The sequence below is a fragment of the Microchirus variegatus genome (genome assembly GCF_963457635.1).
Source record: "Microchirus variegatus genome assembly, chromosome: 1".
Classification (NCBI taxonomy): Eukaryota; Metazoa; Chordata; class Actinopteri; order Pleuronectiformes; family Soleidae; genus Microchirus; species Microchirus variegatus.
Genome location: NC_139802.1, coordinates 43,340,763 through 43,359,160, shown reverse-complemented (window position 1 = coordinate 43,359,160; position 18,398 = coordinate 43,340,763). Strand labels below are relative to the sequence as shown.

At 39.0% G+C, this 18,398-nt stretch overlaps 2 protein-coding genes across 3 annotated transcripts; both read right to left on the bottom strand.

Annotated features, from left to right (window-relative positions):
* Nucleotides 1-956: 956 nt before the first annotated feature.
* Nucleotides 957-7,018, bottom strand: thnsl2 (threonine synthase-like 2). 2 transcript variants are annotated; one of them, XM_083900464.1, is made up of 10 exons: nt 6,925-7,016; nt 5,822-5,859; nt 5,475-5,714; nt 5,179-5,373; nt 4,271-4,423; nt 3,935-4,174; nt 2,705-2,853; nt 2,479-2,604; nt 2,234-2,388; nt 957-1,401 (listed from the first exon to the last, which is right to left on the bottom strand). In XM_083900464.1, exons 3-10 carry the CDS (start codon nt 5,695-5,697, stop codon nt 1,185-1,187), a joined length of 1,458 nt encoding a protein of 485 aa, XP_083756590.1. In that variant the 5' UTR covers nt 5,698-5,714; nt 5,822-5,859; nt 6,925-7,016; the 3' UTR covers nt 957-1,184. The 2 variants fall into 2 exon arrangements, with proteins under 2 accessions (XP_083756590.1, XP_083756589.1); XM_083900463.1 differs by lacking the exon at nt 5,822-5,859 and having other exon boundaries at nt 6,925-7,018.
* A 3,373-nt stretch (nt 7,019-10,391) lies between these two features.
* Nucleotides 10,392-16,808, bottom strand: tbc1d13 (TBC1 domain family, member 13). Its single transcript, XM_083893463.1, has 12 exons — nt 16,764-16,808; nt 14,665-14,738; nt 14,537-14,577; nt 14,324-14,385; nt 13,640-13,739; nt 13,431-13,513; nt 13,188-13,347; nt 12,431-12,641; nt 12,186-12,349; nt 11,852-12,012; nt 11,399-11,456; nt 10,392-10,648 (listed from the first exon to the last, which is right to left on the bottom strand). Exons 1-12 carry the CDS (start codon nt 16,784-16,786, stop codon nt 10,583-10,585), a joined length of 1,203 nt encoding a protein of 400 aa, XP_083749589.1. The 5' UTR covers nt 16,787-16,808; the 3' UTR covers nt 10,392-10,582.
* Between the last annotated feature and the right edge of the window lie 1,590 nt (nt 16,809-18,398).

Below are 18,398 nucleotides of genomic sequence, written 5' to 3'. Positions count from 1 at the left end.
ATATGTATACAAACATATATTTAACTTCATATTAACGTTTGTAGTAAAGTTATATTTATGTGATGAAATAAAAAATTGCTGCGTCATTGGGTTATTTTCCTGTTATTATTGTTAATCACACGCTGCATTTTGTGAAACGGGAACAGGGCGCCATCTTCAGGTCGGATACCGCTACTGCATTTTAACACTCGGATAGATTTAATATAATAATAGATTAATTTCCCTTTTTCATATTTATTATATGTATATTTATATTTTCAGTTTATGACAGAAAGTGTGAGTTTGTGGTGTTTCAAAACACGAAAAACACGAAATACCTCAAGAAAATTACTTTATTCATATTGATTGTACTTTTATTCTTAATTTTTGCCTGTTTTAAATAATTAGTTAATTATTAGTGAGCAGGTCGCCATCTTCAGGCCGATAACTGCTACTACGTTAGCAGCTAAAGCTAATCGTTATTTTATTTATATTGTTTGTACTTTTTATGCTGTATTAAATCATTATTGCTAGTTTTTGTGCCAGTTTTATGTGTTTTGCTTGTTTTTCTGTCACTTATACTTGTTTTTTAATTCATATTTGCTGGGTTTTGTGTCAATTTAATACATTTTTAAAAATATTTATTACATATTTCATGCTAGTTTCATTCATTTTAAAATGTTTTGTTGATTTCATTCATTTCTATCCATGTTTATGTTGTTTTTATTGATTTTTAACATAGTCTATGTCTGTTTTATCAAGTTTTTATGCTAGTTTCATACATTTTACCTGCGTTAACGTCGGCTCATGTCCTTTTACTCAGCTGCCTCATGCTGTAAAAATAAGGTTTATAATTAAACCAAAGGGCCAACGTTATCCTCATGCTTCTCATGTGATCATGGCATTGGTTTATACTGTATAATAATAATTTTTTACATATATTTACACATCATCAGATACACATTTCTAGACTTCATTGTTAGTTTATTGTCGTTAGACAAAACATCTCTGTTCCATTATAATTCTCTTCATTTGAAATCTAAATCCTGAGTAAGAAATGTTAAAGTGCTTTTACAGAAACTCCCACAAGAGGGCAGCAAAACGCCAACTTAATTCACACATTACTTTAAAAATTTAAATAAATTATATAAATTAAGACTATGACAACAGACGACCTTGAGCGTGTCATAGAGGTCACAGGATCATCACACTCCTGAGCTCCTCCTGGTGGAGCTCAAGGCCTGGATTTTCCTTCTCAGTGCTTCCTCCCAGTCTTTGCTCCAGTCCGCGCTCCGCTCCAGGTTTTCGCAGCGGGTGGCTAACTTGTCCAGAGCCAGCACGGCCTCGGGGAGGTCAAAGGTCAGGCCGGCACGCTCCACCGCCGACACAAACTTGGCGGGAGACGCTGTCGCGATGTAGCATCTGGGCGAGAAAAGAAATGTGGGAAGTTATATTGCAGGATTCTTGCTTGTATTTATGTCACTTTTATTGATTTTTTTAAAAATTTATACTGGATTTTGTGTTAATTCAATCAATTTTCTGTTCGTTTCATTCTTTTTTGTTGATTTTATTCATTTTTACCCGTGTTGATGTTGGTTTTACTAATTTTTCCATGTTAGTTTTATTATTTTTTACCCTTTATACATCTTTTTTATCTGTTTTTATGCCACTTATTAATTTTACCTTATTTCATGTCCTTTTTATCTGTTTTATGCCAGTTTCATTCATTTTTATCCGTGTTTATGTTGGTTTTATTCATCTATACCCGTGTTTGTGACAGTTTTATTCATTTTTACCCTATTCATGTATTTTTTATCTGTTTTTATGCCAGTTTCATTCATTTTTACCATATTAAAAGTCTTTTTTCATCTGTTTTTATGCCAGTTTCTTTCATTTTTACCTGTTTCCATTTTGGTTTCATTCATTTTTACCTTATTTCATGTCTTTTTTATCTGTTTTTATGCCAGTTTCATTGATTTTTACCGGTTTCCATGTTGGTTTTATTAATTTTTACCTTATTTCATGTCTTTTTAATCTGTTTTCATGCCAGTTTCATTAATTTGTACCCATTTCCATGTTGGTTTTATTAATTTTTACCTGTTTCCATGTTAGCTTTATTAATTTTTTACCCTATTTCATGTCTTTTTAATCTGTTTTCATGCCAGTTTCATAAATTTTTACCTGTTTCCATGTTAGTTTTATTTTATTTTTTGCTTCTTCAGACATGTTTAATGTGTGTGTGTGTGTGTGTCACCTGTTGAGTCCAGGTGTGTGTGGACAGTGGTAGTGATGCCACACGGCCACAGCAGAGTGAGGACACAGCACGTAGCCGTTCTCCTCCCAGCACCTCCTCATGGTCTCCAGGATCCCGTCGTCCGTCACCGTCGCAGACATCAAACTCTCCAACAGCTGAGAACAAAGAGATAAAAGTGTGATGGTGTCACGCAGCAGAACCTGTGCGAGAGACACACACACACACACACACATATGTGTGTGTACCTCATGGTGCAGGTTCTCAGGCAGAGTGTGTTTGTGTGTGCGCTGAAACTCTTCCATCATGTTCTTCACTGAGGCTCCGTCTCTGTTCGACAGCAGCCAGAACACTCGCTCCATGTTGTACGGATCCTGAAGTTAGGATACATTAGGAATAGATTTGTGGCTTTATATATATAACGCTGCTATTATTATCTGTTTGTGTGACTTATTCTAAGATGCTCACTCGTACCTGGATGTCTATGGCAGGAGCCAGGGTTTGTGTGACTGTCGCTGCCATGGAGAAGTCGCCGGAGCTTAGCGTCCTGTGAATGATGTCATTAGAATTCACCATGGCGACCAGCTTCAGCGGTAAACCCATCTGTTTGACGATGACGCCCGCTGACACGGCGACAGAGACAAAGAAACTTAAGAGATTCAGCTCTTTTTCCATGGAATATGATGTACATTTTGTAAATTATGTTTTAAAAAATAATGGATAAATGCAGTTTATATGAGTGGACACCAGGTCATATCGTCCAATTAGAAGCCTGCGTTCACTCAAAGGTGACATTTGCGAATTCCCAGGTTTTGAAAACTAAGATAGCATCGGTCAAATCGCGATAGCTCAAGGCAACGGGAAGACTACGTTCTTTTTTACGTAGTCTATGGTAATTTTTCCGAAACTCTCTATGTGGGAACCGACTTTTTAAAGATTTAACGAATCATCTGCACACAAATCGCACCAGAAAGATTTTTACGAGAAGAGCAAATTTGTGCGTTATTTAACCCTTTAAGGTACGAACCAAGAAAAAATAAATAAATATATATATATATATACATATATATATATATATATATATATATATATATATATATATATGTTAATATTATTCCATTTTCTACCGGAATCAGAGCCGATCTCTGAACTTGGCGACATTTCTGTTCTTTCACGTAGTTTAACTACCTTAGCTCGTTTGTAGCTTAGCAGCTAGGCTACATACACTGTGGGCGGTTACTATGACGTCATAAGCCCAGTCCATATACCATAATATCTGTCTGTAGCACTACCGCAGCTAACAGCTAATATCATATATATATATTTTTAAATTAGACCCGTATTTAAATTATACAGTATTTCAGATACAGACCTCTACCAAACGGTTGAGACGTCTGTTCATAATAAACCTGGTTTAGTGTTTTTCAATGAGACTCAAAGTGTGGTTCGACCAAATGGTTGAGTAGTACCTTAAAGGGTTAACAACTAATATCATTTTGAATTAGTAAATGAATAATTTCCAAGAGAATTTAGTAGAATTCAAACATAAATCCTAAAAAAAAAAGTTGGAAAAATTTGTTCGGGGACCCAAACATTTTTCCCCATGACCCATGTGTGGGACCTCGACCCGTTCTTTGAGAACCTCTGGTATATGTGTGAGTGCATAACAAAAGAGAACGCGATGGGTGTTGGAGGTGTCTTCACCTGCGATGTTTCCAGCGCCCCCTGTTGGCACCACCACCTCCAGTTCGGGCAGCTCCACGTGGCCCTCGCTCTGCTGGACGCCACTCAGCTGCAGGTAGGCGTAGATGAAGTGAGCGAGCTGCACCATGACCCTGGACCAGTTCACCGAGTTCAGGCTCATGAGGTGGTGAGAGCGGACCAGGTCCTGGTCGGCGAAGAGGCGTCGCACGGGCTGGTCGATGTCGTCGGAGCTGCCGTCGGCTACGGACGCGTATTTACGTATTTATTACCGTACGTAACGTATTAACTCCCGACTGTGACTCCGACTTACGTCGTAAGGTTCTTTTTTGTTTTTACCTGCAAACACGTGGACGTTCTCCTCCAGACACGTGGTCATCTGCTGCTCCTGGACCGCAGAGATGCGTCCGCGAGGATAAACAACCACCACGTCCAGCCCACGCAGACCTTTGGCGCTGTGGATGGCCGAGCCGCCCGTGTCACCTGACGTAGCTGAGGAGGGAAAAAAAACACACACACACACACAACCATCATTTATCAAGACAATGACAGTGTTTGTCTCTGTCAGCTGACACACACACACACATATATATATATATATATAGTTTATGACAGAAAGTGTGTGTTTGAACACTAAAAACAGTAGATACCTAAAGAGAATATTGATTTTATTCATATTCTTTGTACTTTTTATACCATATTCTTAATTTTTACTTGTTTTTATGACTGCTTTTAATAATTATTGCCAGTTTTTGTGTCAGTTTTATTCGTTTTGCCTGTTTTTCTGTCACTTTTGTGTCAATTTAATTTAGTTAATGTTAGTTTTATTCATTTTTACCTTATTTAATTTCCCTTTTATATGTTTTTATGCCAGTTTCATTCATTTTTACCTGGTTTTTATTTATTTATACCCATGTTTGTGACAGTTTTATTAACTCTTACCCTCTTTCGTGTTTTTTAATCTGTTTTTACGCCCGTTTCATTCATTTTTACACGAGTTTATGTTGGTTTAATTAATTTTTACCTTATTTCATGTCCTTTTATCTGCAGCTCCTGTGTGACCGTGAGCTTAAAACGATGATTTTCTCTATGAGGTTTGGTGTGGGAGAGCGTTTAAAGTTTAAAAACGTCAGTTTCCTCTTCTGCAAAGGCTGTCATACAACAACTAAACACATTCTTAAGATGTTATAGAGTTGAATCCGTCGAGTCTTTTGATCACATGACACTACGGGGTGTCGTTTCCTCACCTACGATGACGATCGCCCTGCGATTCTCTTTCTGCAGGAAGTAGTCGAGGAAGCGCACCGTGCAGGTCATCGCCAGGTCCTTGAAGGCCATGGTTTCTCCGTGGAAGAGCTCCAGCACGGAGAGGCCGTCCTTCAGCCGAGCGACCGTGACGATATCGGGCACCGAGAAAGTGGACAGAGCTTCAGAGACGAGGACTGAGACGAGACAGAGGACAGAATATTGTTTTTTTTTTCCCTAGGGACTTTTTGTCTATTTGGTTTTGTAAAAAGCTGATATATACGTGGGAAACGCTCACCCTCCAGGTCCCGTCTGGGGATGAGCTGTGTGGGTACGAACAGCGAGGCGACCTCCACCACCAGGTCCTTGTAGGACAGCCTCCTCCAGCCCCTCAGCGTCTCTGGGCTCAGCACGGGAACGCTCTCGGGCATGAACATCCCACCGTCTGGAGCGTAACCTGAAAACAGCACATCGCGGAAGTCCCATCCCTGGACTCCGCCACGAGTGCTGCAGTACTTCATCACCTCAGGATGGAGACCTTTAAAAACAATACACAGCGGAATTTATTAGTTTAATTATTTTTATAATTTTTCTTGCTGATTTCTATGATTTCATTTGTTTTAGTGGTTCCACATAATTATTTACTAGAGGATTGATGTTGTTCATGATGACCGTTTGTAATCCTGTAAGAAAGAAAGTGCACAATCAGCTGTAACTGCCTTGAACCTGATCTTTGGACTAACAAACCTGAGAAGGTTCCTTGACGATTCTATGTTAAGTTTATTGTTTTATTATTTTAGTTATTGATCTACAGCAGTGTTTCCCAACCCTGGTCCTCAGGGAACACTGCCCTGCCATGTTTTAGATGTTACCCTGCTCCAAAAACACCTGATTCAGATGAAAGATTACATTTTTGAAAAACAAATTTGACCAAAGTTGAAACGTAACATTTTTAGGGGAAAATTTACAAAAGTTGAAACATTAATTTAAAAAAAGACAAAAGTTGAAACATTATTTTTTTTTTTATGTAAAATTTGAAAAATTAAATTTTTGAAAAAATTTTTTTTAACAAAAGTTGAAACATTTTTTTTTTTTTTTTACAAAAGTTGAAACATTAATGTTTTAAAAAGACAAAAGTTTAAACATAATTTTTTTTTAATGTAAAAATTTAAAATTGAAATATCAAATATTTGGAAAAAATTTACAAAAGTTGAAACATTACATTTTTTGGGTTTTTTTACAAAAAATGAAACAATTTTTTGGCAAAAAAAATTTTTTTAAACAAAAGTTTAACTAGGGCAACATCTAAAACACGGCAAGGCAGCGTTCCCTGAGGATCAGGGTTTGGAAACACTGATCTACAGAATAGCTCTGTCTTTGATGTTTCCACATTCATAAACTGGCTCATTTGTGTGTGTGTGTTTCCTATTCATAATAATATTTTATGAATGTGTGTGAATAGAAACTACTTTAACTGATCGATTAATCACATTGAGTGCTTTTAAAAATAATAATATAATAAAATATTAAAACAAGCTCTCTGGTGTTTTTTCCCCCTTATTAAATGTAAATATGTGACAACGAAGGACAAAATAAAACACAAATACAGATTTCCCTCTCATAATTACAGAAAATTACACATAAATCTGTGGTTTACTGTGTTTTTTTTAGGTTTAATCACAAACTAAAGTGGATTCTTGTTGTTGACATTCACAAACTACAGTCGTTTATAAATGAGTCGTACTTACCGGAAGTCGCTGTAGTTTTTCTTGTGTCTTCTGTCGTGATTCTGTGTTTGTTTACTTCACCGTTAGCTGTGATATTATTAGCTGTGGCGGCACAGACAGATTATTATGGTATATGCACTGACCGGGCTTATGACGTCATAGTAACCGCCCACAATGAATGTAGCCTAGCTGCTAAGCTACACACGAGCTAAAGGAGTTAAACTACGTGAAAGAACAGAAAATGTCGCACAGTTTGAGATCGGCTCCGATTGCGGTAGGTAACAGAATAATATCAATTCACTCCTTAGACGTTTAAAAGCACCGCAAATGACACAATGTGTGCGATTTTTTTTTTTGACGGCAACACGTGAACTACATATCCCACAAACCCCTGCAAACAAGCTCCCCTTTTCAACAATTTCTAGCTTTTAAGTTGATACGAGTTTACAACACTGCCCCCTAGGGATTCGGAGGTCGGGCCAGGCTCTACAATCCGAAATTTAAAGGTTTATTCCACCAAAATAAATGTCTAACTATAGTTTTAAAGTTTATTCCACCAAAAACATTTGTATACATATAGTTTTAAAGGTTTATTTCACCACAAATAGTTGTATAAATATAATGGAGTATTTGTCTCTCATACATTCAAAGGGTTATTCCGCCTATATGCTAGTTTGAGTAATGTGAATTATTTTTTTTAACAATTATTTCACCCATATATTAGTCTGATAAAATGCTTTTAAAGGGTAATTCCACTGACTTGAAATGAAAACACCACGTCAGACAGTTAAAGACGATCATTCATTTTAATGCACGTCTGTAAAAACATACATGTATATGTACACAAGTCTGAACACTGGAGACGATACAAAAAAATGTGCTTACAAAACTGGAACCATGCAAATAACATGACAATATAATAATAACAAGAGTATAGTCTCTCACACACACACACACACACACACCCTTACATACACACACACACACACACACACACAGCCATCAGGATAGAAATAAATACACATTATAAAGAAGAGTAAGGAGATGATCGTTAATTAGTAACAGTCCCTCAGTTTAACTCGAACCTTGGACGTTATCACCGTTTGAAAATAAACTTGAGGGGAAAAGAAAAATCAGTCAAATCCTCGCACTTCATGGCTTGATTTTTAAGAAAAATAAAAGCTGCTGTCGGTGATTTACTTTCGTTCGATGGTTGTTTATTCTAACATCCTGGGGGAATGTACTTCCTGTTTCAGGCCTCTGGACTCGAGCTGTTTTCAATTGTTTATTTGCAGTTTGTTGGTCACGTTTTCCTCAAATATCACCTCTTTGCCTTCTGGAGGACGCAAAAAAGTAAAAAAAATAAAATAAAATCATAATACAATAAAAAAGTGAGTCTGGAAATGAGAGGAAAATTCAATGGTTCTCAAAGACTGGGTCGCGACCCACAGATGGGTCACAGGAGATTTTTTTTGGGTGGGTCCCCAAACAAATTTGGGAATTGAAATAAATTTAGCAAACATCGTAATTTAGTCGATTTTCGTAAGTCCTGGAAACACTGGGTCTGAGTTTGGTTCAAGTTTAAATACACAAGTTTATTAAACCACTGTTTTCCCAGGTTGAAAACTAGCATATACGTGTAGCATCTAGCTAATGTTATTTGTCGATCGATCCAGGTGCAAATCTTCACAGTTTTAGTGTAAAGTGTTGAAATTATACATAACAACAAAAAAGAAATCTGGTGCATCTACTGCCCTCTCTGGTCAAACACCAGCTACTGCATATGCCCGGAAATGCCACTTACGACTTTTTAAAAAGGTAATGTTAGCGATTTTAAACTTCCGATATTGATCGGAAACGCTTACCAAGTGGTCGTTTTAGTCGTTCGCCCTGAGAGATTAAACATGGCTTCAAATTTAAAAGGAATTTTCATCAATTTTCCAGCGTCATGAGACGACATCAGCCACTTTGGCCTCTGCTAAATTATATATAAATAGTCGAGACTGTCCTTATCGCTAACGGTGTGTTTTCACCAGTAAGATTAGACTGTGAGGCAGGTTTTTTTTAGAAAAAGGGTCGGATTAAAAAGTTCTAGATGAGAGAAATACTTCAGTTTACCTGGAAACTTTGGCTCAAACTGTTCTGGTGTCATGATCTGATCCTGCTTCACATTCATGTGGAGAAGAGAGTGAAAAACCTTCATATCAACATCACACTGTTCTACATTAATGCTGCAGTATTAGAGTTGAATCTGTCACAGACAATAAAACAACAAAGTAAAAACGTGTGTTTATGTTTCACACTGAACACAAAAGCATCACCTGCTGAAATGTTGTAACTGGGTCGAAAAACAAGAATAATGGAGCGACGTTTCACCACAGGGCAGAGGTAGTTATTATCATTTGCCCATTTTTGTTCTCACAAACTTGACTTTAAGCTTTATTTAAGCTACTTATATGACCTGTTTCGTGTATTTCGTAAAATACTGTATATAATTACACAGCAGAGACGAACCATTAGTGTTGTTCATTAACTGGTTACTGAAGTTAAGCCTTTTTTCCGTATTATTTGTTATCTTTAAACAGTTGTATTTTCCTTAAATGAGGATATTTTCTGGTTTATTTGCCCCTTTTTACTTGAAATAAACAAGAAAAATGTTATATTTTTGAGGAACACACACTATTCAGGTTAAAGAAATACCAATCAACAGATCAACTGATCGAGAAAATAATGAATCGTGAAAATAATCGTCAGTTGTGACCCGAGCAAGAACGTAAACATCCATAAAATGAGTTCATTTGAGGAAACTCTGGATAATTCACAGCTAGCAAATGTCCCGCCTCCTGCAGCTTGACCCAAGCTCCGCCCCCTCACATGTTCGAAAAACGCCGCAATTATTACGCTATTATTTATTTAATCCCATATTTTATGCCAAACTGTGTCAAAAGGGGCAACTTTCAAACCAATAACTGTCGCTCAAGATGGACGAAAAGGATCCGTATCTCCCCCTGGTGGCTGGCCGCGGCATAATCATAAGCCCCGCTGGCAGCGCCAGAGTGCTAGATATCTTCGCTTAAATTTTCCCGTACAGTCGGAAGAAGCGTCGACGTCTTTGTTCGCCGTCACTGACCGCGTTTTTTTACGTCTGCATTAGGCCCCGCCCACCGCTTCCCGTCGCGTCACAGAGTTGAAACTGATCACGATAAGGCAAACACAGAATCTCCGACATTAAAAAGGTTCAAAAACAAACATGCGCTGTCGCTCCGCCCAGTGAAACGCTCGCCCGGACGACGTGCCTGATCGCGGCGGGTTTTTACGTTAAATTCTCGGCTTCCGTTCAGACGTCGGCCGTCGTCGGGGCAACGCGGTGGCCGCGAGAGGACGACCGCCGCTTATCCCAGGTCAGTCTATATCCCATAATGCATCAAGAAGCATGTGGTATCGCCTCCCCCCCTCTTTCTTCTTCTTCTTCTTCTGAGGAAGCGATAGTTTCGGCACGTCGTCACAGCGCCCCCCACTGGTCCAGTTAAGAAGGCAGGGTGCTGTTTTTTTTGTTTTTTTTTTACAAATACACGAGTCCGGGCTCCGCCCACACAAAAACATGTCAGACAGTTTGTAACGTTGGAGCTCCACCTACCACACCCGATCACGGGGGAGGACGGGGTGGACAGAGGACGGCTTAGGCGTTGTCCTGCAGATCTTTGGCCTTGGTCAGGATCGTGTGGACGTCGGAGATCGGATAATCCTGAAACATCGGGAGGGAAACGCGAGTCTGTATTATTCAGCCTTTGAGGTTCAGATTAATGTGTAAACGTTTTAAATAGTGCTGGCGGTTAACGCAAGTTACCGCATGATGCGTTTCCATGAAGACTGACCAGAAAAAGATGCGCGTGACGTCAACGTTTACCAGTTAGCTCTGTTAGCTCCTTTGCCGCCTTTAGCTCCGTAAACCGCCGTTAGCGTGTTAGCATTAGATTTAGATATCACGCATAAAATGACATTTTAAAAATCTAGCAAACATGTATTAGAAATGATTTGTTTATTTATGTTCTGATTTGGATCAGAATAGTTAGCCACCTTTAACCCTCTTAGGATCGTCATATGATATGGATTTATTTTGATTTTACTGCTGTAGAATTGTCAAAAAAAATGAGTTAAATCAGTTCTTTCTGCCTCCTTTTTTCCAAGATAACTTTCTCTTTCCATATCTGGCAGTTATTATTCAACCGTTTAGGAATTATGGTACAGTCGTAGTCCTGAGGGCTACCGTAATGACAAGTATATGCGCTCAAAGCTCTATTTCTCTGCTTTCCGGTATCCATCCATCCATCCATCTTCTACTACTTTATCCTCCACACGAGGCCTCACAAACATTCTAGGAGTTACTGTCAGCGACGACAGGATTGGTAACAGAAGGGTTAAAATGCGAGTCTCCTCGTTTGCGTCTGGAAAGTCGTAAATGATAATTAAAAAAAACAAAAAAAAACTGCCTCACCTGCAGTAACCTCATGTTGACGGTGAAGTCTCCGGCCAGTAAGTTCTCTCTGATGAGTCTGCAAACCGAAAAGAATCAATCGATCAACGCTAAGCCCACACTACTACGTCTAAAAATACGTTTTCGAAGGAACTGAAAACAAATACGTTGTTGTTTCAGTTTCAGAAACAAAGCTCTTCAGTTAAACTATAGACTGTATATTTCAGTAATAAGACACTAAAACAGTATCAGTTCCTCATTGGTCATAATCACATGGACAAACGGTGTCAGTGCTGCCATGTTTACTCTCGATTACTACGGGGCCTGTACACACGGGAAGGAATTTAGCAGAATCTGCAAAGAGATGATATCGTACTCTTGGATAACTGTTCATCTGTGTCCTCGGTGCAGCCGGAAAAAGTCTAACAAAGTAAATGTTTTAGCTTCTGACTTTTCTTAAAAAAACGGACTGACATGAGCATGGCACAGCAGACCACGATGAGGAAGTGGAATCGACCCTCGTCGGAGAACAGCGTGTCCCAGATGCGGATGACGTCCGGCAGCAGGAACTCCTGAGACAACAGCAGGGTCAACCAGCGGAATGTGAAGTACTGGGGTTTGATGTTCTGCTCTTCCTGCGAACAAACACAAAAAACAGCAAAGTCAACACTTTTTTTTAATTCAAATTACATCGATGAAAAGACACATAAGTTATTTTTTCTATCGATATAATATCGATAAGATGTCTATAACTTCAGGTGGAAACGAGGCTAAAGTGACTTGGGAAGACGTGAGGATTTGGACGTACCAGCTTCATGAAGAGCTCCAGGTCTTTGTCCTTGAGCATGGAGTACACGCTCTCCATCTTGTACGTGATGCCACACTGAGAGTCGTCCAGGCTCTTGATGAAGTTGTCCCTGTTCTCCGACATCAGGTTGGTGAAGCAGAAGAACGTGTCGGCTTCGGCGTGCTCTGGAACGGCCAAACGACGCGATGTTATCGCTTTTATCTGGGGACGTTTTTATTTGTTTTTTTGGGAAGACGTTTGCTCACCTTTCCACTCACTGTTGGGATCCGTGGCGAACGTGTAGTAGATGGGCCCGACGATCTCGTTCATGCCTTGCACGTAGGCGATGCCGGGGTTGAGTTTGGCGTAGATGAAGAGGATTCGCTCCACCACCTCCCAGTGAGCTTCACTGCCGTTGGGCAGCACCTCGTACTCGTTGGACGGATACAGGTTCAGCGACTTTCCAGGCGAGCTGACCTGAGAACGCGTTCGTTTTTAAATCGGACGATTTAAAAGATTCCGGCCACTAGGTGTCACTGCTGATTTCCTGAGAGGTCCCCACTCGATATATTTGAAGATATTTCAAGTTTCATACCAATTTTACTTAGTTATGAAAGAGATTTTCACAGAAACAATGATACAAATTTATAAAAAATGTTGATCTCTGCAACCTGGTGCATCATTAGAAATATAAATGTAATAAAGAGTACAGTTGTAGATGAGAATTCAAGCTCAACAACATTAAAAAAACCTGAAATATCTGATATCTATTAAATCCAGCCTAGAAACACATTAGACACGTTAAAGTAATTAACAATTTGTCCAGCAGAGGGCGCTGTGAGCTCTTTGCTCATCCAAAGAAGACAACAGGTCACGTTGTGTTGTTTTTTAGGAGACAATGGAGGACACAAACCAACCAAATCAGCCGTTAGCATTAATGTTAGCTCTTTCGTGATAGCGATAGATAATCCTAGCGAGATTTGTGTATACGACACAGGAAATGGCACATATTAGATCACTTACGTTGGTGACTCCGCTGCGGTTGCGGTTCACAGTCTGAGCCTTCAGCGTGGTCTGCTCCACGCGCCGCCGCAGCGTCTCGTAGTCGTTCTGCGGATCCAGGATGAGCTGGCAGGGATAGTCGGTGGGACGCTGGAAGAACGCCATGTCTGGGTACAGCCGCCTGGGAAATGTACATATATCTTACATATACATATATACATATATACATATGAACGACAGGCTCTGGTATTTATGTATTTTTACCTCACGTCTTTGTCGATCTGCAGCAGGATCTCGTTGTCTTTGAAGTAGTTATTCCACCGGCTGTCTGGGTTTGGATTTAAAGGCTGACAAATAAATAAATAAAATCACATAAATATTCAGCTTCTGTTGATTTAAAAGTCTGTCTAACAGTGGGTTATTGACTCAGGCTTTATTTAAGTGAATGACAGAGACTCAGAGAGTCCACTCACATGGTCCTCCATGGTCACGTCTTCTCTGGAAAGGCCCAGGTTGGCTTTGGCGATACCGGGCTGTATGATCATCTCCTTCAAGAACTGCGAGTACACGTCCCTGCAGGAGACGCAGGACAAACGGCACCACCATGGTCACTTCAACTCAGTCAACTCAACTAATTTAACCCATTGTGTATTGTGTCTAGCCTGAACTGACACCTTCCTACAACATCCGCAGGGAGTTGGCTCCCCGATACCTACAGTAGACAAAGAGGTGTGAAAACACGGCCTGGAATGGCACTCTTTGTCGATTGGAGGGAATGCAAAAGGGGAGTTGCTCAGGTATAAATGTGGAGGGCTCACTTTGCTCTGGGTCTTTCTCCAGCTAGGATCACTCCTGTGGAGACTGACCTTTACCTCGCCGCCCATGCTCATAACGAAATAGATACAAATCAGTCTGAGTAGAAAATAAAATCCTAACACGAGCCTGTCAAAACAGAGGACGTTAGAGGAAGTGGTGTTTTTATTTTTCCCCGGGAGAAACCACCGTAATAAACAGCATCAGGTTTGGTGAATCACAGTTAAATTGTCTGTGTGTGTTTTTCTTTTTCGCTTCTAATCAGCTTACAACATGAGCTAATGTCATCAGCGATGCTGTCGCCATGGTTACGCCAAAATAAATTTAAAAAACGCTGAACCTACCTCTGCTTCTTGAGGAACGACTCCCATAGCGTCTGATCGTCAGGGAGGTAATTGAGAAGAATCTGAAACGGATCACAACGTTTTTCAGCAACAATCAAACGCCAAGTTATTCAAAATGTCTAAACTTTGTTTAAAAACAGGTTTGAGACGCATAAAACATAATTTCAAACCCGACGCGTTAGCTTCAAAAACAGAGACGGGCGACCAACTCACCTTCCAGCAAAGTGCTCGTATGCCTCCTTCAAACGGGATTCCTGCGTTAAATAGAAGAAAAAAAAGTTAGAATAAATAAATATCATAAGGAAAATGAACATTAAAAAGCCATCATGTGTGAAACTTACCATTAAAGCATAACTCCCTTAGTGCCTTCAGGTTGATGTTTTCTTCACTCAAGGCCACTTTGAACTCCTGTATTCTAAAATAAAAACAAAAACAGGCGAGTTCATTTCTGAATCCATCATTAGAGCCTCTTACTCTTTAGCGACACCACTTCTTCGAAAATGAAAGAGACAGTTAAGGAGCTTTTTTTGCGATGGTTGTGCTCTCGTTTTAACCCTCACTGATTCTCCTGAACCAGAGTCCATCAGAGAAAATCAGCGTTTTTAGCTCACAGAGACACGAGAGAGAACTGCTGAGGTCTGCTGCTGGCAGATTTGTGAGGTTAAGCTAATTAATGATTTCTAAGCCCGACGTGACAAAATGTGATGGAAGCAGCAGTAAAACAACAAGTCATGTGTGCTGCTGTGATGTTAAATCGCTGATTTTCTCTATGGACTTTGGTGCGGGGAAAGATGTACGTTTTATTTTATTCGATGCGATTTCACCGCATTATTAGGTACACTTGTCCAAATGCTTGTTAATGCAAATATCTCTGTATCCGTCAGTCATACAATAGCATCAGAATGAAGAAGAAAAACTGGTTGAGTAATGTAGGAGATAAAAAACAGCACAAGATTTGATCTGTACTTCCCCGGGGCAGTCGATTTTCATCCATAATAACTCTCGATTCATTTCCTGTGTTGGAATATTTTGGCTTTTTTTTTTGCATTTTTGTCTTTGCCACTGTAACTCAAAATACATTTTAAAAAAGAGATTTAACAGGATTTTCTGAAAAGGTGCAGATATTTCAAGCTAAATTCAGGCAGAAGAACATTAGTAGTTCCTGCTTTTGAGCGTTGATTTCAGGAGGCAACACGAAGGAGAAGAGAAACCATGAGCTAAAGAGAAGAAGAAGAAGAACTTTGAGCTTAGAAAATATTGGAAAAGGGATAAGAAGAAACTGTTGATCTACTGGGATTTTAACAAACAAACATCTGTAATGTTTACACAGAATGGTCAAAAAAAAAAAAAAGAGGAAATATCTTGTGAGCTTAAGTTCTCTATGCAGAAAAAGCTGTGTTCATGCCAAAGGTCAGAGGAGAATGATGGTTCAGGATATCCACATAAGATCCACAAATATCCACATAAGATCATTTCTGAACACACTAGAGCTGCAGCGAACGATTATATTCATAATCAATTAATCGTTTGGGCCATAAAATGTCATGAAAATGTAGAAAAATGTTGATCAGTGTTTGTCAAACCTGGAAATGATGATGTTGTCAAATGTCTTGTTTTGTCCACAAACGAAAACGATTGAGTTTTAATGAAAATATTCACATTTAAGAAGATAAATCGACCAGAAGTCTTGTTTTAATCATGAAGAAAGCTTCAAACCCATTAATTGATTATGAAAATAGTTGACGATTGGTTTAGTAATTGATTAATAATCGATTATTCGAGTCATTGTTTTAGCCCTAGCATTCATCACAACACGTCAAAACCTTAAAACAGATGCTCTCTAAACGTACACAGAAGATAGTTTATAATCAACAATGTCATTTAAAACACAAAACTAAAACCACTCGTAAATCAAATTGATTGAACGTGTGTTTATTTGTTTGTGTTTCACTGAGCCTTGGGTCAGTAAACAGTTTAAACGTGACAGAATGACAGTTTAACGGTCAATGATTCACAGCTGTTAGCGCAGTTAGCCGGATGCTAGCCGACTGTTCGTGAGGCGTGATGTGTCAGCTGATGTGCACACAGGGAGCTAGGCTAGGCTAGCAGCTGCCTTGGCCACGTAAAAGCTACAGGGTTGCTAACGCGTTAGCTTCCATTGCACACGCACAGACTCGTTCAATGTGACGCCCGGCACTGAGCGACACGAACACGGCGAGCGGACACGACGTGTGTGCTTCTGAAATGCCCGGACTTAGCTTGTGTTTGGGTTAGCGGCGGCTAACGCTGCTACGGCTAACACAGCAGGTTGATGTGTTGTGTTGTTGAGAGATGCTAAGTGCTACAGAGGATGAATTAGACCGAGACAAGCTGCTCAGTGTGTCCGCGTGTCCCGCTAGAGACGCGGGGGACAAACATGACGATGACGCAGATGTCTCACCTGTTTCTGTAGGCTGTGGACATGTCTGCAGTCCTCTCACTCTGTCTCCCAGAGGAACGAATAGTTGTCCAGAGGGAAGTCCTCGTCTCACTTCCGCCTTCACCACAACACACTGTGGACCATACACACAACGCACGCGCAGACACGCACACACACACACACACACGAAATTTTACATTTTTATTATTAAAAATATAATTTTAAATGTATACAACAGAATTTAATCCGTTTATTATTTCTAATATGTTCTATAATATTATATAAAATAATATATTTTCTCTGTAATTATTAAATCCGTTTAATAATTTTATTATAATTTATGTATATATTTATTTCTTCATTATATATATATAAATATACATATATATATATATATAATATATATTTAGCACAAGCAAATGTGTATTAATTTGTAAATGAAAATGGACTAAAGTGTAATTAATATAAGATATTTTAAACTTAATATGCTTAGTTTCTGGTGTGACACTGATGTTGATGACAAAAAGTCTTACTACTAATAAAGTGACCACTTAAAACAACTGTTATTTGTATTTTTATTTATATATATATATTTTACCACCAAGCACATTATGCAGGACCGGACCTGACATAACAATGCATAAACAAATATAGTCATAAATGCATAAGTAAATACATAGATAAATGCACAAATAAATAAATAAATGCATACATTAATAAATACATGCTTTACATTTATTTCTACATTTCTGTATTTATTTATTTATGCATTTATTTATGTATTTATGGATATGTCAGGTCATGTGTGTGTGTATGACACACACACACACATACACAGCGTTGATAACGCTGCTGCCATCTGCTGGACAATGCAAACCAAAGAAGACACCATACAAATGATGGCAATTCTTCAGTAGGGGTGGACTGAGGTGGTTAAGTGGGATTTGCTTGTGGAAAAAGGTAGTTTCCCTTTTATATCAGTGTGAATTTAGGTGGAAAATACAGGTTCTATTCTGCAATTTAAGAGGGGCATTTATTTTGAAAAACCACATCAGAATGGCCTGATTTTCTGCAGCTGCACCCTGAGGTGCCAATCCCTGCTGACATAAACAAACAAATATAGAGCTATGTAAGTTCTTGACATATATATATATCATATAAACAAATCTGTATTCCTGTGAATTAATCAAAGGCAAAAACTCCTTTGGTGGATCCATACAGGTGGGACATTACTGAGGATGAGAGTGAAGGACAATGTGGATCTGTGGTGAAGAATTGTTGTGATTACTTTTCAAAAATGTGATAAAGCAGCATTTCGATGTGTGGAGAGGGGAAAGCGTTTCGCGCCTCTTTGTGCACGGACTGCTGGAAACTGTTGGAAGAATAAAAAAACCAGTGTGAAGATCAAGAAGAAAAAGAAAAAGGCAGTGTCGAAAAACAAACACCAGTATGTATGTAAGTATGTTTGTATGGGTGCATCACTGCTTTAGCCTTTTGTATGTAATGTAGGCATGCACTGCTATAAGATAATCTTGCGATATATTATTGGTATCGTGGACTATGTATCGTGTATCGTATCGTGAGGTACATATAAATATAGAAGTGTTTAAGGAATAAACATTCCAAATATAAATTTAATTGGGAATAATGAAGGAC